The 21,996-nt window shown below is 43.7% G+C and overlaps 1 protein-coding gene across 1 annotated transcript; it reads right to left on the bottom strand.

Moving 5' to 3' along the window:
• Nucleotides 1-19,432: 19,432 nt before the first annotated feature.
• Nucleotides 19,433-21,173, bottom strand: Cd14 (CD14 molecule). Its single transcript, XM_021651683.2, has 2 exons — nucleotides 20,981-21,173; nucleotides 19,433-20,890 (listed from the first exon to the last, which is right to left on the bottom strand). The coding sequence occupies exons 1-2, from the start codon at nucleotides 20,981-20,983 to the stop codon at nucleotides 19,766-19,768; spliced, it is 1,128 nt and encodes a 375-aa protein (XP_021507358.1). The 5' UTR covers nucleotides 20,984-21,173; the 3' UTR covers nucleotides 19,433-19,765.
• Nucleotides 21,174-21,996: the final 823 nt, after the last annotated feature.

Raw genomic sequence — 21,996 nt, 5'->3', positions numbered from 1 at the left:
AAAGACTGTTTTTAGGAACTTCATTATCCATTAGAGTATCCCCACCACCTCTAACATACACACATTCATGTCTAAGCCTTTCAGTTCTAGGGAAGTGCCACTTGATGTCTAACAGCCAACTAGCAATTTCTCCTCCAGTGGAAATTCTCTGGCCTGAATACCAGCATTCATCTCTGGGTGGTAGCACGAGCTCTTAAGAAGTATGTCATACCAGCTATTATTTATCTTAAATGGCACCACTTTTCTCTACCTCTCCTCCCCCTCTCTCACTTCTCCTCACTCCCTCTTCCTCTTGAGACAGAGTCTTAGTCGCCTATGCTGGCCTCCAGCTCCATGTAGATCTGAGGTCGACCTTGTAACTTCTGGTCCTCCTGTTTCCACCTCCCAAGTGTTAGGATTACAGCTGAGGACCAGCATGCTTGGTATAGGAGGTGATGATCAAACCTAGGGTTTTGAGCATGCCACGAAAGCACATTTCTAACTGAGCTGTATCTCCAGCCACCTGACCTATATCCCTAGTTCATCCTTCTGTCCTCCCTCCCTCCTTCCTTCCCTCCTTTCCTGTTTTCTCTCTGCTGGTATCAAATCCAGGGGCTGCATATGCTAATCAAATGCTCTACCTCTGAGCTGTATGCTCAGATTCCCAACCCCCCACCAGCCCAACACTTCAGCTTCTATTTAAAAAAAAAATGTTTTAAAATGATATTTAGTGGGCTGGAGAGATGGCTCAGAGGTTGCTCTGAGCCATCCAAAGACGGCTGCTCTTCCAAAGGTCCTGAGTTCAATTCCCAGGTACCACATAGTAGCTCATAACCATCTATAGTGAGATTTGGTGCCCTCTTCTGGTACACAGGCACATATATACACAGAATGCTGTATAAATAATAAATAAATAAATAAATAAATAAATCTATCTTTAAAAAAAATTTAGTGTATGGATGTGTACTGTGTGAGTGCCTGGGAGTTACAGATAGTTTTGAGCTATCATGTGGGGTTGGGAACTGACCTGAGTCCTCTTGTAAGAGCAAAAAGTGCTCTTAACTACTTAACCAATTCTTTAGCCCCCAACTTCAGCTTCTGTCTTATACAAGTCAAAATTAATAGCCTCTATAGATTTGGGCAATATTATTGGTCCGCATTTAGCATATGCATTTCATATGTCTTGGGTTGGGGTTGGGAGTTATATGCCTTCTATTTTACATTACCAAGGAGGGAAAACATTCTCTTGTTGGGTATATTATTCCTCAAATGCATTCGGATAATGGAGATATTATTCACACATGAAGCCTTTTCAAACATACGCTTTTACTTGTTTCTTCCACTTGAAACAGGGCCCCACCATGGGCTGGCTGATTTTGTGTGTCAACTTGACGCGACTTAGAGTCATGAGAGAGATAGGAGGCCCAGCTGAGAAAATGCCTCTGTGAGATAGAGCTGTAAGCCATCTTCTCAACAGTGATCAATGGGGGAGGGCCCAGCCCATGGTGGGTAGTGCTATACCTGGGCTGGTGGTTCCGAGTTAAAAAAGCATGCTAGGCAAGCTCTAGGCAGTAAGCCAGTAGGCAGCAGCCCTCACGGCCTCTGCCTCAGCCCTGCTTGAGCTCCTGTCCTGTCCTCTAGTGGTGGGCTATGAGCCAGAAGTGTAAGCTGAAGAAACGCTTTCCTCCCCAGTTGCTTTTTGGTCATGGCGTTTCAACTCCGCAAGAGACACACCATGTAGCCAGACTAGTCTGCTCTTGAAAATGCAATCCTCCTGCCTCATTCAATCTCCTCAGTGCTGAAATCACAAATACAAGCCAAAGAATATATCAAAGTTGGTAGGTTTTGTTTGTTTTCTGCCAAGGTCTCACTATGGACTGACTCATACTGCCTGCCTCTGCCTCCTCCTCGGTGTGAAAATTCAAGGCATGGGCCATGGAGACCGAAAAGATGGATCAGTGGTTAAAAGCACTTGCTGTTCTTTGTACAGGGCCCTAGTTATGTTTCCAGCGCCTGTGTGTCAGCTCACAATCAGCTGTCACTCCAGTTTCAGGGAATCCTTCAGGACACCAGGCAGGGACATAGTGCACATGACATGCAAACAACATAAACACAAGATATAATTTTAAACTGTATGTAGTTATGCATACGAGTGCTTTGTCTTCACACATACCAGAAGAGGGCATCAGATCCAAGTATAGATGATTGTAAGCCACCATGGTTGCTGTGAATTGAACTCAGGACCTCTGGAAGAGCAGCCAGTGCTCTTAACCACTGAGCCATATCTACAGTCCCCACAAAATAAATCTTAAAAAAAAAAAAAAAAGACTGTGCTACCATATTCATCAAAATATAGTAGGTTTTGTTTGTTTGTTTGTTTGGGGTTTCATTTCTTTGTTTGTTGTGACTTTCAGATAGGGTCTCTCTGCTTGTATGTAGCCCTAGCTGTCCTTAGTCTCACAATGTAAACCTGGATGACTTCAAACTCATGAAGATCTGATTGCTCTGCCTCTTGATGCTAGGATCAAATGTGAGCCATCAGCACTGGTGATAACAAATTTTCATTCATTTTTTTGTCTTACTGTAAAGGAAACTTTTATTTGCCTGCTTCAGTTGTTAGCTGGGAGGTTTACTGCCTCCTTCTGCTAACCTAGACCTAGTCCTGGAAGCTTCTAGCCTCTTTACAACCTAACCTAGGCCTAGAATGTTTTCAGCCTCTGAGACTTACTGCTGAACAAGCTCACCCTTTTTTGATTTTAACTGAGCTCTGGGCTGGCTGATTCAACTCAGCTGTTCTGGCTCAAACTGACTTATTCAAGCTGGCTTCTCTCTCATTGTCTTCACCTGAATTCTCTCTCTCTCTTCAACCTGTATCTCTATTACTGTCCTGGTAAAACTGCCTCCTCTCTCCATCATCCCTCCTTAAGTAGCTTCCCTTTCCTCTCTCCTGAGAGTTAGGCATATCCTATTCTGTCAGGTTTTTCTCTGATTTGTCACTGTTTCTGCTACTCAGTTAGACATCACTTTCAAAGGTGGGTCTAACTAACTTTACCTTCGTCATTTGGGATTAAAGGCATATTGCCACCATGCCTGGACCTAAGTTTTTCTTTACCTGAAACTTGCTCTATGCCAGCCTGGCCTGGAATGCAGATCTGCTTGCCTCTGTCTCCTGGATTAAAGGTGTGTTTATATTCCAGCGGAATCTCTTGCCAGAGCAGCCATGTTCTAAACTAAAATTCCTCTACAGCTTACTTTCATCAACCCTCGCAGCTCTAACTTTAGCTTCCATTAGAACGTCAACACACTTTAGTTTTACACATGCCATGTAAGAAAAGTGTTCCCTATTCAAACATAATGTTTATTCCTATAAACTCTCCAGAAAAAGGAGAAAAGAACAATTTCATATAATACAACCTATTTAAAGAGCCCACTTCCATGTTTTAATCCTGCCAGCTTGCCTTTGGATATGGTCTTGGTCTAATTGTGGTCTCCATTACTGCTTCACTAGGGCAGGCTGTTGTGCATACGACTCTGGTGTCAGGAAGTCCCTAGAATGTCTCTTCTCTACTCCTTGGCTGCTTTCCTCATTCATATGCCTTGTGTGTATTGTCAGTAGGAGTAGAGAGAGCTTTGAACTGAAGGACTCTGGCCCTTTGTTATCACTCTTCCTGTTGATTTGGTTGTGGGGCTTTCCCAGGGTGATTTGGGTCATGTTTCTTGAATTCCTCCACACAAAGGTGAGTAAATCTCATTGAGAGAGCAACTTAAGTGGCTCCATTGATCCTCCTATCCTCTCAGAGCAAGCACCGCCTCCTATCAGTTCTCTTCATTCTGAGGGAGGTAGAAAGACCTCCCTCAGAATGAAGAGAACACTAAAGGCGCAGGGTTCAGGAAGGAGAAGACACTCACCCTGGGATCTTAGCTTTTATTTTCTGCTGGCTGAGAACCAAGTCCAACAGTTATTGTGTAATATAACTGACAAAGCCAAAGGTCCCTACAGAGACTGAACATGTTTTCCTAAAGCCACTGTTACCTGAGTCATTAGGGGCAGAGCCCAGGGCCTTGGCAGTGCAAACAAGCTGGGCAGGCCAGTTAACTAAACATGTAATAGTGAAAAGCAGGAAAAAAAATGCTTATTCAATGAAGCCCCACTGGGAGGGGAACAAATAAAAGTCCAAGTAACCACCACCTAAGTCCACCTTGGCACTCTGACATGGGGTTCGGTTTCGAGAGAAGGCAGAATGAGCGAGTCCTGCTCCGAGTGCAGCTGGCTTTATCACTGACCTGTTGTCTGGGCTCCAGTACTTCCTGCAGGGGAGCCTGGCAAATTGCCAAAACTATGAGAACTCTCTCCCTAAGAGACAACTCTCTCCTCCAGCTGGCATCTGTTTTCACCCTTTTTCTTTTTCCAAGCAGGAGGTTCTTCGGAGGAAATTGCAGTTTATTCAGTTTCAATAATCTGAAAGCCAAAAGGAGGGCCCATGAATGTCTTCCTAGAATATATTTGATTGGGCCAGGATGGTTACATCTCAAACAAGAATGTTGCAAATATCGAACTTGGCCAGGTGGTGGTGTCTCTGAGTTCAAGGCTAGCCTGGTCTGAAGAGTTCCAGGACAGCCAGGACTACACAGATAAACCCTATCCTGAAAAACCAAAACAACAACAACAACAAAACCAACCAAACAACAAAAACAAAGCAAACTTACTTAGAGCTAGAATGTTTGTGGTTTACTTATGAGCTTTCTACTCTCTAGGTCTCAACATTGTATCTCATAAAACATCTTACAATTTATTTTATGGAAGAAAAACCTTCAACATAAGACAAATCAGGGCTAGAGTGTTTAGTGTACTAGAGTGTTTCCCTAGCATGTACAAGATCCTGGACTTGATACCCAGCACCATAAACAAACATCTTTACATTGGTGAATTTGATTTTGCCTGTTGTGGGGGTGGTGTTTGTAATGCCAGCAGTTGGGAGGTAGAGGCAAGAGGACCAAGCACACACAGCCAGCTTTAGGTACGCAGTGTAACCAAGGCTGGCAGTAAAGAAACCACGAAAATGGCCACCCCACGGTTAGGGATAGGTTTTACTGTAGATAAGAGAGAAAGAGAGAAAAGCTAGTGGCATCTGGGGAGTCTGCCATGGCTACCTCTCAGGGAATGGGGATGGGCAGGGGCAGGGGAGCATGGGGAACAGAGAGGAAAGAAGGAAGACTGGCCATTGTCAAGGATATCTCTAGGGCACAGAGATGATAGCAAAGATGGCAGGAGTTTCCTGCCGGTTATACGGGGTTATGTGGAGGGAGGAGCTAGGTTCTGGAACAGCCTAGAACCTAGCATGGGGCTCTGATCAGTTGGAGGCTTGCTTGAGTTAATAGAAAACTAGATGCCCTCTCAGGGGCCTGGGGCGGAGGGGACAGCTGTAGGGAGGATAATACACTACGGATTTTCCTGGCAAATAGAAGCCCACTTTACAAGGTTTCTGAGAAGTGCTAAGAGTTTACTGGGTCAGAGTTCAGCCTGAGCTGAGAGCAAACTGTCATTTTGGGCATTAAGACCTAACACATAGGTCTAAGCTTTCTGGGCTATATGAGAACTGGGCAGAGAGACAGAGAGAGAGAGAGAGAGAGAGACAGAGACAGAGATAGAAAGATACAGAGACAGAGAGAGGGGGAAGGGAAGGAGCACCTTGTATATATTTTTACTTTTTCCCCCCAATTTTAAACTTTACTTAATATTTAAACTTTATTACAAATTACATCGTGCTGAGCACAGTGGCTCATGTCTGTAGTCCCAGCGCTCTGGGATGCAAACAGAGATGGATATCTGTGAGTCTGAGTCCAGCCTGGTCTACAAAGTGAGTCCAGAAGAGACCCTGCCTTGAAAAAACAACAACAACAAAATTATATCACTTAAACAATATAGCTTAGAGAGCCACAAGATCATGTACAGAGCCACTGTAAATATATCTAAGGAAGACCCTCCCACTTGAGAAGCTACACCCATGGTTCAAGTGTGTCATTATTCCTTTCCTCATCCCACTTCCTCTCCTTCCCCTGACCGCCTATACTTACATGTAAAGCAGCCATTTCCCTTCCTCTACGTAATAAATTTACTAACTTTGTTTTACTCTGATTCATCCTAAAACTCTCTTCTGCAATACGGTCAAGGATCAGAGTGACGGTCTTGAAGGGGGACCCCCTCCAGCTTCTGACAGCAGGGTTGGGCTGCGTATCTGTGCTGCTTCTGACAATTCCATTTTATTTAATTTTTGAGACAGGGTTTCTCTGTCTAGCCCCAGCTGTCCTGGAACTCACTCTGTAGACCAGGCTGGCTTTGAACTCATAGAGATCCTCCTGTCTCTGCCTCCCTAGTGCTGGGATTAAAGTTATGGGCCACCACCTCGCAGCTGACAATTCCATTTTATTAATAACTAACTACTCAAAGATGGATTCCTTGACCCTTCTTGTCGTCCATTCCTTTTCTATTCTCTTCAGACTCAGGCATTATAACGATCTTTGCTGTTGCCTCAGTCTATGGCTTCGTTTTGGAAAGGGCTCTTAGTCCATACCATTCCTCATCTAAGTAACTCAGCATCAGAAATTTCACTGATTAGTTCCCTCAGTAAAACCCTGAGACTAAAGGCTGGAGCTCAAGCCACCAGATGACACTATGGCTCATCTTTACCCCATCGTTTTAGTTGTTACAAATAACAACCATACAATTTTATAGTTAGGTTTTATTTTGTCTGCAATTTTATTTTTTAAATTGTGTCTATATGTGTGATCATGGGGGCAGGCTGTGCTAGTGCCTAAGGAGGTGGAGGGTGGAAACCCCGTTCCTTGGGTCAGGAATGCGTCCATCTCCTTTGAGACAGGATCTTTCACTGGCCTGGACCTCACCTATCGGCTATTTCTTGTTGGCCAGCGAGCCCTAGGGATCTCCACAGCACTAGCTCTTCACATGGGTGCTAGGAATCAAACTCAGAACCTTGTGTTGCAAGACTCTGTCAGTGAGGTATCCTCCAACCCCAAGTTTAAATTTTCCCAACTCCTCATGGGTTGGAATGGTCATTTCTAAATTCCACTTACGACTTTATTTCTAGCAACTGATTACACAGTACATTGCTGCTCCTCCATGTGAGAGTTAAAACTGTGGCAACACTGACCCAGGAATTACAGTTCCTTATTCTCTTTCCTTTGATTCTCTCTCTTCACAGATCACACACGGCAGTCTCCCTTTATTCACAGCTTCAGTTACCTAAGGTCAGTTGTGGTCAGGGAAAAATAGGTGGAAAATTCCAGTAATCATTTATAAGTTCTCAATTGCACCATGTTCTTAGTGGCATGATGAAAGTTTGTGCTTTTGAATCTAGTCCTGACTAGGATGTGACTCATTCCTTTTTCAGGACATTGACACACACATACCACTACCTCTGAGTCTCTTAGTAGTCAGAGCCATGCTGTGACAGCACAGTGATTATGTTTGCCAGAATTATTCTATTCTGTAGCAACTTATCATTGATAATGTCTTCCTGGGTCTCATTTTAAAATCAGATTTATTCGTTTTATTTTATGTGTGAGTGTTTTGCCTACATGTACATAAGTGTACCACTTGAGTGTTTGGTGCCCTCAGAGGTCAGAGTAGATCCCCTGGAACTGGAGTTAAAGGAGGTTTCGTACCACCATTTGGATGCTGAGAACTGAACTCAGGACCTCGTCAAGAACAAGTGCTGCAGCCACTGAATCATCTCTCCAGTTCCTCCTGTGCCCAATTTGTAAACCGAACCCGAAATTCTCCTTCTTCTACCTCCTTGAGTCTTGTGGGTTACAAGGAGGTGACACCAGGAACAGTTTATACAGTGCCAAGGACCAAATTCAGGGCTTTCTACCTACTAGGCAAGCACTCTACCAACTGAGCCATAGCCCAGCCCTGCGGGATTTTGTCGTGGTGTTCTGAGACACGGTATCATAGGGCCCAGACTGGATTAGAACTCACTGTGTAGCTTTGGATGAGCTCTGACTGCTTTGCCTCCCAGAATCCTCCTGTTTTCTTTCCCAAATGATAGGATTCCAGGCCTCAGACTCACAGAGATCCACCTGCCCCTGCCTCCCAAGTGCTGAAACTAAAGGTGTATGCCAGCTAAAGAGCATGACCAGCTCTTTTGATTTTTTATTATGGTAAACACATCATAAGCTTTGCCATTTTGATCATGTTTAATTAATGTTGAATTAATGTTTATATTGAGTGAGGAGCCAATATAGTATGATGGTATGGTGACATTATTTAACTTCACAATGTCATGGAGCTATCACCACTGCTGAGAATGGTTTCCCCACTCCCAGTAGAAACTCGATTTTTATCAAAGAATAACTTTCCCATTTACCCTGATTCTAGACTCTGGTAACCTTTAAACTATTTGTTAATTTAATTTTTATCTTCTAAATGTTTAATGTAAATCAAGCCACACCATTTGTTTTTGTGTGTGTGTGTGTGTGTGTGTGTTGTTTGATTTAGCACATTTATATTCAAGATTCATCTTTGTTGTAGCATATATCAAAACTCTATTGCTTTCAATTGCTGATAATATTTTATTATACTTATATACTACATTTTGAATGTGCACTCATGTATTGATTGGATCTTTCCAATTTTTTTAAAGATTTATTTATTATTTATACAACATTCTGCCTGCACACCAGATCTTACTCTAGATGGTTATGAGCCACCTTGTGGTTGCTGGGAATTGAACTCAGGACCTTTGGAAGAACAGCGAGTGTTCTTAACCTCTGAGTCATCTCTCCAGCCCCCCAAAATTTTGCTATTGAGAATAACATTAAAAGGTGTGGGAATGTTTTTTTTTTTCCTGAGAAATGCTTTTTAAAGTTTGCTTTCCCAAATCAAACTTTCACTCAACCTATTGCCAAGTTGTAATGTGCCTTGAGGCCATTTATTATTAAGTACCCATACTGCTTACATACTGTGTATTCAACATGTTCAGAATTATCTGACCTCTGAGAAGAACAATGCAACCTATTTTACTGTATTTTGTACTTCCAATGTAATTAACTCCTCTGAGCTCAGCCGAAGAACACATTGTGCCATATTTTGTGTTTTTTCGCTTTGTGAACCATTCATGTCTCTGATTCAAAATGTGTATGTGACAACCAAGTCTGAGACCACTCTCTGGAAGCTATGAGGCATTGAAAGCAGTGTTCCTCAGCACCCCAAAATGTTGGAAGCAGCCTGTGGGTATAAAGTGATATCTGTGGCCTTTGTGTGCTTTTTTGTGTTGGTAGGTCCAGAAGAATGATTTTCTCCATCATGAGAAGCCCTTAAAGCTAAAAACAAAGTTCTTCCTTTTTTCTCCTTACTGTTTGCTGTGCTCAGGCTACAGAGAAGATGTCTTTGTTTAGGACTTCCTCTTTACATTAGACAACTCTTAGAATAGACCGGTCTCTTCCAGACCAGGCTTCTTTTAGATTAGACTACTGTTAAATGAGAACAGGAGTGATCAAAACTGCCCACTCTTGGGGGAATGACACTAAAAGGTCATCTTTTCTTCTTTATGCACCACAAATATGAACATTTTAATACAAATTTTTATTCAGAAACCCTCATTTTATTTATTTGTTTATTTATTTAGAGATTCTTGTGTAGCCTAAGTTAGACTTGAACTCATTATACCGCTGAGACTGAATTTGAATTTCTAATCTTTCTTCTTCTACTCCTCCAGTACAAAGATTACAGAAATGTGTATGCTCAGTTTATATGTTCCTGGGAATCAAATCTGGGGCTTTTTGTATTTTAGACAAGATTTGTAGCAACTGAACTATATCCCTAGACTTTTTTCTTTTTTGAGACAGAGTCTTACTATGTAGCTCAGGCTAGCCTGGGGCTCGTGATTAATCCTTCTACCTCAACTTTCTGAGCATGCCCTCTGTGCCAGCTGAATTAATTTTAAGATATAGTCTGAAGCCAGCAACCAACCTCTTCCAAGTACAAGAAGATAATCTAGATGTCACTATACCATTAATAGAGACTACAGTGTTTCCTCATTTAATGCTATCAACACCATTTCAAAATCATTGTATTTTGAATTCAAATACAAAATCATTGTATTTGAATTTGATTTACTTCTGAGCTCGCACGCATTTTCAATTGATGTCTGCCACTACCTCACACTGTTATCACGCTGTCTTGATTACTGTTGTTTAAACGACAGGATTTGAAACTAGGAAGCGTGAGTTTTTGAACTTAGTTCTTTTACCAAAGCCTTTCGTCTCTTTCCTGTCGATATCAGGCAGTACCCCTTTACTCCATGTTGCGTAAAACCATGGGATTTCAGTCTGTACAAACAGGATTTGACTCCATTCTGTGGTCAAATGGAGAAGCAAGTGACTCGGCACCTTTTAGGCACATAAGCAATAGCTGGTGTGACCCACAAGGCACAGACTGGTAAGTAACTTGTCATAAAGGTAGACAGGGTGCCACCCTGTAATGTGTCAAAGTCTCCTGAGCCCATGGATGGATGAAAATCTTATCAGAAAAACCAAAGCCAGGAGTGGTGGCACATGCTGTTAGTCCCAGTATGAAGGAGGCAGAGGCAGGCAGATCTACATGAGCTTGAGACCAGCCTGATCTACAAAGAGAGTTCCAGGATAACCAGGGCTACACAGAGAAACCCTGTCTTGAGAAATAAACAAACAACAACAAACTAGAAAACCAAGCCTGAGAACTTATCCAACACTATTGCGGGGATCCCATTTATGGCTTGATAATAAAGATGTGGAGACCTCTGTATAGTTTAAAGCTCTTGGCCAGTTTGCTGGGGCAGTCCCTTGGCTGGTCCATCTAACTCAACCCAACTTCCCTGCCCCCATGCCTCCCCAGGTGGCTCTCTCTCTGCTCTACCTCTCTGTCCTGTTGCCGTTCTGCTTCCAGTCCCTCTGCCTCTGTCCCCTCTCTTCTTCTCCTCTGCCCTAGCTTCAGCTGCCAGCACTTTATTGCTCAGATGCCACACTTCTTTCATACAAAAAAAGCTACAAGCATAGTGGGAGAGATTTCTCCCCATAGCAGCTTGCCTTTCCTTTGGGCCAGGTGAGAAAGCAACAAACATTTTACATGTCCTGCCGGCCTCTCCCCACTGGTACAGCAATTAACAACCGAGAATACAGGGACACCTTCACAGCCACATGTGCAGGGGTGAGCTACCCCAGCACAACACTCTAGATTGAGGTAAGAGTGAAACACGAGGGCCAAAGAGAGAGTTCATCTGTTAAGAGCACTGGCTGTTCTTCCAGGGAATCTAGTTTAGTTCTCAATACCCACAAGGTGGCTCATAGCCATCTATAATTTCAGTTCTAGGAAATCCCATGCCTTCTTATGACCTCCAAGGATACAAGACACACACATGGTACACAGACAAACATACAGACAAAACACCATAGACATTAAAATAAAAAGTGTAGCTGGGTGGTGGTGGCGCACGCATACGGGAGGCAGAAGCAGGTGGATCTCTGAGTTTGAGGCCAGCCTGGTCTACAGAGTGAGTTCCAGGGCAGCCAAAATTACACAAAATTGTTTGTCTCAAACAAACAACAACAACAAAAAAAACAGAACAAAAGCAAAGAAACAAACAAACAAAAAAAAGGACCCCATAAGAGGAAGACACTACACACTGACATGGTGATGCCTGCCACTGATCTGTCATTTGCCTATCTGATATGTGTGCCAACAGAATAAGAGACAACTCATATCTGTCTAAATGTTTTTGTTTGGCTGAGCACCCACTGTCAATGTGGCTTATTTGAATTCCTGTCCATTTGTCTACACATTTGTTTATCCAGACCTGTGTCAACCTACAGGAATTGGAGGAAGCCCTGAGTGAATGTGTATTTTTGATGTGGGCACAGCCATAATTAAGAGTTGGACCCATGGAAAACTGGCAAAGGCATCACCATATGAGCCAAGCTCATAGTTGGTTCAATGATGAAACACCATGACCAAAAACAACTTGGGGAGGAAAGGGCTTATTTGGCTTATACTTTCACAGCACAGTTCATCAATGAAGGAAGTCAGGACAGGAACTCAAACAGGGCAGGAACCTGGAGGCAGAAGCTGATTCAAAGGTCGTGGAGGGATGCTGCTTACTGGCTTGCTCCTCATGGCTTGCTCAGCCTGCTTTCTTTACTTATTTTTATGTATATGAGTGTTCTATCTGCATGGACACCTGCTTACCACAAGAGGACATCAGATCACATTATAGATGATCACGAGCCACCAAGTGGTTGCTGGGAATTGAATTCAGGACCTCTGGAAGAGCAGACAGTGCTCTTAACTGCTGAGTCATCTATCTCTCCGCCCTCAGCCTGCTTTCTTATAAAACCCAGGACCACCAGCCCAGGGATGGCACCATCCACAAATAGACTGGGCCCTCTCTGCACCAATCATCAATGAAGAAATAGCCTAATTTTACGGACACATGAATTCTCAAATAACTATAGCTTATGTCAAATTGGCATAAAACTAGCCAGCACTTTTCTGTGGTCCAAGTACAAGTGTTTACAGATGACAGATGAACACTCCACACAACCTAAAAAACCTACAAAAACTAGCATCTGTAACTTCCTCCTCCTATGGAGACTAGCTAGCCCCTCCCTCCGAGCCAATCATAATAAATATTTTGAGGTTCTAGTGGAGCCACTTCATCAGAGTGTGCACAGTTCAGCTGACCCCAGTTTTCTGTACCAGTGTCTGTGTACCTGCCCCTTCTTCATTCCTTTGATGCCCCTAGTCAGGGTTCAAGGTACCTACCTGCCCTTGTCTCAGTGGCTTCCTTTGGTACTGCACATTATTTTTGCATCTCAGCTTACTTCTGAACCTTGACTCAACTCTGACCCCTGTGTCTTGACTCTGCAGCACCACCTCCAGCAAACCTCCATCAGGGTCACCCACCACCCCAGAGGTCCCTGTTGCTTCCCTGTCAGTTTTCTGCTTACCCACAGTCAGGCTTCACCTCTTTGGATCTACTTGGTCCATTCTGTAGCCTTTTCTATAACTTAAATATTCATATATATCGGAGGAGATTTGCTATGTGGTGTGTAATGTGTGATCTAAAGGTTAGTTTTAGTACTTAAAATTGTGTTAATGCCAGGCATAGTGATGCACACCTTTGATTCCAGCACTTGGGAGGGAGAAACAGGCAGATCTCTGTGAGTTCAAGGCCAGCCTGGACTACATAGTGAGTTCCAGGACAGCCAGAGCTATATAGTAAGTTCCTGTTTTGGAAACAGAACAAAACAAAGCAAAGAACTAGAGTTTACCTCGGTCAATTATCTAAGAAAATCAGAGCTGCTTGACAGGTTGCTGCCAATGAAGCTGATGCAGTTTGTGAATTTATTGTTACTTAATAAATTCTGACAATGTGAAAAACACAAACATATATGTATATATTTTGTTTACATGTAAGTGTGTTTGCATGTGTGTGCGTGGGTGAGCTGTGCCATGCAGGTGGAGGCCAAAGGTCAACCTTAAGTATATTCTCTATCAATTTTCATCTATTATCTTTTAAAAATATTTATTACTATTATTTTGGCTTTTTGAGACAGGGTTTCTCTGCATAACTCTAGCTGTCCTAAAACTCATCTGACTTTGAAATTACAGAAATCCACCTGCTTCTTCCTCCTAAGTGCTAGGATTAAAGGCATGTGCCAGAACCACCCAGATATTTATTTTTATTTTCTATGTATATGTATTTGCCTGCATGTATGTATGTGCACCACACGTGTGCCTGTTGCTTAAATAGGCTAGAAGAGGGTGTTGGGTCCTTTGAAACTGGAGTTATAGGTGGTTGTGAGAAGCTATGTGGGTGCTGGGAGGCGAACCTTGGTCTTCTGCAAGAGCAGCAAGTGCTCTTAACTGCTGATCTGTGTTTCCAGCTCCAACTTTTCACACTAGTTTTTAAGATAAGCTCTCTCAATGAACCTGGCTGGAGCTCACTGTAAGCCTTCAGACCCACTTGCCTCTCTGCTCCCTACCAGCAGAGCTGCGGTTAGAGCCGCCTGCTGCCATGCCTGGCTTTCACAAGGGTGTTGGGGATCTGAACTCAGGTCCTTGTGCTTTTTCAGCAAGCACTTTCCTGAGCTACCTTCCCAGATTGCCTTGTTTGTTGAAATGAAGCCATACTTCTTATGATGAATTATCATGACCAGAACCTCTAGTCAACTGTTGACTAGAGGCTTTGAAAACATACATTCTTGTGTTGTTGGTGATCTCACGGCAAAGAGATCTAGTTTTTCATCATGAAATATGGCCTTAGCTGACATTTTTCTGTACATTCATAGCCATGAGAGGAAACTTCCCTACATTTTTCTTTTGTTCAATGTTTTTCATGAAAGGTGTTCGATGTTGTCAAATTTTTATTTGGCTCTGTTAAAATAATCATAGAAAAAGTGTATTCCTTTGATGTGGAGTATTACATTGGTTTGAAGAAGGTAAGCCAATCTGAGCACAGTGGTGCATGTATACAATCCCACACTCAGGAGCAGAGGCAGGCAGATCTCTGAGTGTGAGTCCAGCCTGGTCTACAGAGTGAGTTCCAGAACACCCAGGGCTATGCAGAGAAACCCTGTCTCAAAAACAACAAACAAATAAATGAAGGAGAAGGAGGAAAAAAGAAAGAAAACTAGCGACTTAAGAAATGTCTTAATGGTTACCAATACCCAGGACCCAGGAGGTAGAAACAGGATTTCCAGTTTGAAGGCTGCCTAACTACATAACATAGCCTCAAAAAGTTTTGCCACAACAATTTAAATCAGAGCTCAAATGTCCTTTAGAGAATATCATTTTAAGTGGTTTAAAAATGTTTGTATGAGATGGGGGAATGAGCATTAGAAAATGTGTCTGCAGTGTGTAGGTTGGAAGGAATAGAGTGAATAAGAGAGTACACATAGTGTATTTGTTTCAGGGTAAAACTCTTCTGGGAGTTGAGAAAAAGTCCTAGGGTATGTTTAGCTCCAATGCCAGACACGCAAAAGAAGCAGCCAGAAGGAAGAAGCTAGAAGGAACCAGATTTTTGGCTCAGAAGAGCCCTATGACTACATTTTACCCTTCAGCAGAAAAAAGCCATTCAGCATAAGATATCTTACCACAAAGTGTGGGGGGAACCCTCACTTCCCTTAATTCTGTCCTCTTCCTTTCTCCACTTCCTTCCATCTCCTCCTGGGTGCATTGCCAACCTTGCTCTATCAGCTCAAATTTCTCAATCTTGGGTCTTCTCTGGGATGCCTTGTACTTCTCATTTCAACCTTAGATGAATGAATGTTCTCTCTAGACAGCTGGTGAGGTCCAGAAAAATATGTATCTCTATCTCTATCTCTATCTCTATCTCTATCTCTATCTCTATCTCTATCTCTATCTCTATCTCTATCTCTCTCTATCTCTCTCTCTATCTCTCTCTCTATCTCTATCTCCATATCATCTCTATATCACATGTCTTAACCCTGGAAGAAGGCCACAGAATTAATCTCTAGTCTCGAAAGTCTCCTTTGACTTATCTCTGCTAGTTAGTATTGTTTTCCATGTCATCATGAAAGCAACACCCAGTTCTAAACCTGTCCTTCTCATTCAGTCAATCTTTCAGTAAAGGTTGGAGCACTTGAGGGTATTCATGTAGATGCTGGCCACTTTGAGGATTGGGGATTCAGAGCTGAATAAGGGAGACTCCTGGTCTTATTTATCACAGTTGCTTGACTGTTTTTTCCCACTGATGCAAGAGCTATCTCTGGGTATGTAGTGAGTGAAAAGTGCATGGAGAAAACTACAAGTGGCTCACGTGTGTTACAGTAAGAATAGATACTGGGGAGGAGGAGAGATGGCTCAGGGTTAAGAGCACTGGCTGCTCTTCCAGAGGTCCTGTGTTCAATTCCCAGCAACAACATGGTGGCTCATAGCCATCTATAATGGGATCTGATGCCTTCTGTCTGATGCGCTCTTCTGTCATTCAGGCCTACATGCAAATAGAGCACTCATATATATATAAATAAATAGATCTTTAAAAAAATAGATGCTGGAATTAAAAGGAAGATTGAAGAGTAAAACAGCAGAGTTTAGCAAGCCAATTAAGATGAGTAAAAGGGCTTGTCACTAGATTTAAGACTGTCAAGCTAGACAGATAAGAAGGACAAGGATCTGGGCCAGGCTGTACCCCTCCCTCACCTTACCTCCACTCTGAAACTCTTGAGGGTCATATGTAATACACTATTGTCCTTTTGTATAGTCTTGCTTCTAATACTTCAAATTGTAACAGACTTAATTCTAAGTAAAGATCTCCCAATAAGAAGCTTCTCTCCACTCCATAGATAAGGTGCTAAACACAAAGTAACCAAGAAAGACTGCAGCCACATCTTGGAAGAGGGGTAGGAGTTAAGTCTGCCATCATAAAACTACAAGCTGCGCCTGTAACTGTGAGAACAAAGACAGCTTAGTATAATTAACAGCAATGAGTCGACTGCAAGGTCAGCCGGTAGGAGCACTGGACGAATGACTAGCAGGTGGCAACTCAGTCAAAGCTTCAGTTGGAAATGAGCAGAGGGGATTTCAAATACCCTGAACTGGGTGGCAGCACATCAGCAAACATGACCATCTTCCTGGTTGGGCCAGAGGGACATGATTAGTGAGCGTTTGACCTGTGATATCAGAGAAATTAGCCAGTCTTAACAGAAATTACTTCAGCTTTGTCCAGTTTCTACCATTACTCTATAAAAATTCCATGACAAAGGAAGTTTAATGGCTTTCCCCCTCTTGGATGCCCTTTCCCAATTTTGGGGGGCTTTTCCCTTTTTCCCAATTTCTCTTTTCTTTCTTTCTTTCTTTCTTTCTTTCTTTCTTTCTTTCTTCTTTCTTTCTTTCTTTCTTTCTTTCTTTCTTTCTTTCTTTCTTTTTCTTTCTTTCTGGGTCAGGGTCTCTCTATGTAGCTGTGGCTGTCCTGGCACTCTCCACGTCAAGCAGGATAGCCTTGAACTCACAGAGATCACCTGCCTCTGCCTCCTGAGTGCTGGGATCAAAGGTGCCACTATGCCTGGCTCTCTTCGATGTCTTACATTTTTATAATATTTTTTTTGTAAAAATTATTTAATGTAAATGAGTGCGTTGTTTACATGTATGTATATACAGCATGTGTGTACCTGGTGCCCTGTGAGGCCAGAGGTGGACATCAGACCCCCTGGAACTAGAATTACACAGACAGTTGTGAGAGGGTTTTAGTGAGGGCTTACTTCCTTCTCACATTTCATATTCTCACCTGAAGGATAAGGGAACATGTGTGTAGACTCTCAGCATCTTTTCTAATAAGGATATTAATTCTACTGGATCAGGGTTTCACCTTTAAGATTAACCTCATTACTTCCTTGGGGACCTCATCTCCAGATACTGCTACTCTGTGGATTAGGGCTTCAACAAATGAACGTGTGTTTGTTTTTTGAGACAGGGTTCTACTGTGTAGCTCAGAATTCATAATTCTCCTGTCTTAGCCTCCTGGGTGCTGGAGGTATAGACACATGTTACCATGCCCAGCTTCCAATAGATGAATTTCAGTGGGTTATTAAAAAACATGATCTTGTATATTCTAGGCTAGCCTCAGGCTCACTATGTAACCAAATACGAGCTTGAACTTTTTATCCACTTGCCTCCATCTCTGAATGTTGGGATTACAGGACTTATGTGGCAATAGTTATTGAACCCAGGGCTTTGTGTATGCTAGGCAAGCACTCTACCAACTAAACTATGTCCCTAGCCCTGAAACATATGAATTTTGAAGGGACACAACTATTTAGTCTATAGCATTCATATCCAACTATAATCTGTACTCCGCAAGAGAGGGGCCTTCTGCTTTCTGCTGCTCAGTTCCCCAGGTTTAGTGCAGTGCAGCAAGGAGTGGGTACTTAAAGGAATAAAGACGCCCAGCTTTCATCACAATGATCTTTAGCTCTTTCTAACTCAGTTTTGTTTGTCTGCTTTCAGGTTCTGGGCTAAAAAAGTGACAGTCATGTTGTAAGATGCAAATTAAATGTTTCATTTTCTGCAATTCCTTCCAATATAGAGTTGATTCTTCCCTCTCCTTGAATTATACCTTTCTTTTATGTCTGCCAGTCTAACTGGATTGGGGGTCATGTGAAAGCATAGTATGCTTATGGTTCATCTTTGCACACTGGTGAAGTATGATCAAACTGTTCAAATGAAACTATCTTGAGATGACCAGTTCTCTGATACTAACTATGGCTAAGGGATAAGACCAATCAGTTTGGAAGGGCTATCCTCACGTTTATATCCAGAACAGACCACTGGTGTGAAGATAGACAGTCTCACCTGTTTCCAATGCCCAAATCCCCCATTGTTGGGTGAGGGTTTGACATGGTGAAAGTCAGGGAGGTTTTATACGAGGGACAAAGACCCCTAGAATTTCAAAACTCAAAGCTTTTGTAGGTCAGGAGGCATCTCTGTTCCTATCCTCTTGGGTATGGGAGAGAAAGGAAGAGTATAAAAAAATGGCTGGGGGGTTTTATTACCTTTGGCTCTTTGAAGTTGGGGATTGAATGACCCTTTCATAGGGGACGTCTAAGACCTTTATAAAACATAGATATTCACATTACGATTCATAACAGTAGCAAAATTGAAGTTATGAGGTAGCCGTGAAAATTATTTTATGAACGGGGGGGTCACTACAACAGGGGAACTGTATTAAAGAGTTGCAGCATTAGGGAGGTTGAGAACTATGGGTTTAGAAGATCAGTTAGAGTCCATGACAGTCATGGTATGGAGTGTGGGAGCTGGCATAGGAAAGGACTCATGTCTTGATCACAAAGCAGGAGGCAGAGGGCTACCTGGGGGTGGCCTGGGCTCTTGGAAACCCCAGTAACATGCATCCTCCAACAAGGCCACACCTCCTAATTCTTTCCATACAGTTGCACCAACTGGGGATCGAGTATTTAAACATATGAGTCTGTGAGGGCCATTCTCAGTCAAACCACCACAATTACCATTAACTACGCAAGTGCCAGTAATCTGTTCTGAAAGCCCTGGCTACAGACTCATTGTCTTCCACAGCTCTAGCCTGAGCACACTTCTTTGTCCCTTTTGGCCCTGCAATTTTTTTTCTTGAGAAGAGGTAGGATTTCTAGGGAGTTGGAGAAAGTCTAAGGAATGAATTCCTCATCTAGCACTGAGCCTGATGCAGATACTCAAATCTGTGGAATGAATGGCATGGACTCTAGGTTCAGGATTATTTAAACAGGGCATGGAGTCACATCCTTTTAAGCAGAGCATTCAGGAGGCAGAGGCAGGCAGATCTCTGTGAGTCTGAGGTCAGCCAAGTCTACGGTCAGCCTGACTGTCTCAAAAACAGAAACAAAACAACAAACCCAAAACAACAATAAACACAGACCCAACAGATTGTTTTTTTTTTTTTTTAATATTTATTTTGTGAGCATGTTTGTGTGTATGACATATATATAGACACACACCTGGTCACAGCATGTGTGTGGAGGTCAGATGGACAAGTTTCAGGGGTGAGTTCTTTCCATGTGGAGCCTGAGAATTAAAATCAGGTGTCAAGCTTGGTGGCCTTTACCCTTTGAGCCATTTTGACTGTCTTTCTTCCCCGTACATCGTTGCTTAAGATTTTAATAAGGTAAGGCAGAAGATTTGTTGGTTAAGAAGTGCTGATCATCCTGACCAGGACCCTCGGAAGCCAGGACAACGTAAACATTCCTTTTTCTCCCTTAGGTGTTAGGCAAAGAGCCTAGCCCCTCTGAGCACAGTCAGCCCTCCCGACAGGCCCACTGCCAGGGTTGAATGCATAGGGGCTGATTTGAAAGAATTGCTTGCACCAGAGTTTTGCGTCTCCGAGTAGGATTCAGGGTCCAAAAATGGATTTCCTTTAAGCAACAGGTTACCCACCTTGGGCAGCTCGTCTGGCCTAGGTTTCCTATTCAGTCTGTTGTAACTCAGATCCAGCACTCTGAGGCTGGCTGGTAGCCCTTTGGGTACCTGCTCCAGCTCAGTGAAAGACAGATTGAGAGAGTTTAGCGAGCTGGGCCAGTCACACCTCGGAGCGCCTGTAGTATCCCTCAGTGAATTGTGACTAAGGTCCAGTTCCTGCGGCTGTACCTTCGCTGCGCTCAGTGCAGAGCACACGCCGCTGAGCGTCTCCATCCCGGCGTTGCGCAGTGCTAAAACTTGGAGTGCCGGAAACTTGTTGGGACAGAGAGCGGAGATCAGTCCTCTCTCGCCCAATTCGGGGTTGTCAGACAGGTCTAAGGTGGCAAGGGCAGGGAAGACACGGACCCGCTCGCAGGAAAGGTTGAGCGAGTGTGCCTGGACAATATGCAGTATTTTGAGTCCAGGCTTTAGCCACTGTTGCAGTTCTGCAAGCCAAGCATCCCTTGTCGCCCACGACACGTTGCGGAGGCGCAAGGTGTTGAGATTGGGTCCCAAGGCTTCCAGAAGCGGCGGCTGCGCTGTGCCGGTTACCTCGAGGTTTTCAAGAGTTAGTTCCTGGAGGCCTGAATACCCGAGTACACGCAGGACTCCGAATAGAAGCGGAGCAGGAACCCGCGCGGCCCTCAAGGTAAGCCGCTTCCAGGACAGGGACCTGACAAGATCAGTGTATGGCCCTATATTTGCTTCCGTGTCAACACGCTTTAAAAAGTGTTCCAGGCTGCGTCCGCCGCCGGAGAACTCCACGTCCGTCGCCCCGGTACAGATGAAAGCGCTGGACCAATCCGGCTGCGGTTCTGAGAAGTTGCAGGCGCAGTGGACACTGCCCTCATCCAGCTCACAGGGATCTGGCGTGGTGGCGGAAGAGGCACGCACCAGGGGCAGCAGCAACAGCAGCAAGCCCGGCACACGCTCCTGAGGAGACAGCAGGGGTCAGGGAGACTCCAGCCGGTCCCTGAGATGCCTCAGGGTGGCCCCGGTTCCACCCCAGACCGTCTGACTCACCATGGTTGGTAGATTCTGAGCGTTTCAATCCCTCAAAGAAAGGCTTCAGTCTCTTTGCTGTACAGCGGTGTTCCCTGGCTTCCAGATTCTGCTCGTCTGACCAATTTGACAGCCCCTGTGAATTTATGTAACCCTGGGGTGTTATGTCACCCTGTCCTCTCCACTGTGAGCTCCAATCGCTTCCCCACTTCTCTTCCTCCTAACAGCCCTACTCACTTCTAGTAAATATTGCAATGAAGTATTTTGCGGGAGGGACCAAAACAGGAAGACTTCTTCTTGGCACTAGGGCATTCTGTGCCAGGAGGCTGACCTAAGTGCCTCTGGTTTGTCTGGTACATACTGGAAAAGGATGAACCACACCGTTTCCTTGGATCGGTATTCCCTTGCAGTCCCAGCGATTCAGCTCCATCTTCCCCTAGTCTTGCTAGTGATTTCCCACCATCCAAATCCAAGCTCTTGGTTTTCTTTAAGAGTGTAACTGGACATTTGTGGAGGTTGACTTCTCTGTGGATTCCAGAGGGAGAGTAAAGCTCAAGGATGAGAGTTAGTATGAAGAACAACCATCCCTTCTCCCCATATTATTCCCTTGTTTAATAATTCATTCTCTTCCCACACTCTCTCCCTCTCCTTCTTTCTTCCCATGTTCTCTCACTTTAGTAGCCCAATCTGGCCTGGAGCTCACTGTGTAGCTCAGGCTGGCCTTAAACTTATGATTTTCCTCCTGCCTCTGCCTCCCAAGTGCCAGGATTGCAGATAGGAGCTACAATGTCCAGCTTGTTCAATCTTTTTTTTTTTTTAAACTAGCTAAATCGCAGCACTTAGGAAGCAGAGGCAAGTGGAGCTCTGTGAGTTCAAGGCCAAGGCCAGCCTGGTCTACAAAGGGAATTCCAGGACAGCCAGGACTATAAAGAGAGATCCTGTTTAAAAAAACAAAACAAAGCAAAATGTGGTATTTGACAGTGACACATTGGCCAAATCACATTGTCATTCTTAAAACTGAAGCAAGGTTTATCATC

Source organism: Meriones unguiculatus, chromosome 2 (assembly GCF_030254825.1).
Source record: "Meriones unguiculatus strain TT.TT164.6M chromosome 2, Bangor_MerUng_6.1, whole genome shotgun sequence".
Classification (NCBI taxonomy): Eukaryota; Metazoa; Chordata; class Mammalia; order Rodentia; family Muridae; genus Meriones; species Meriones unguiculatus.
This window is presented reverse-complemented; position numbering and strand designations above follow the sequence as displayed.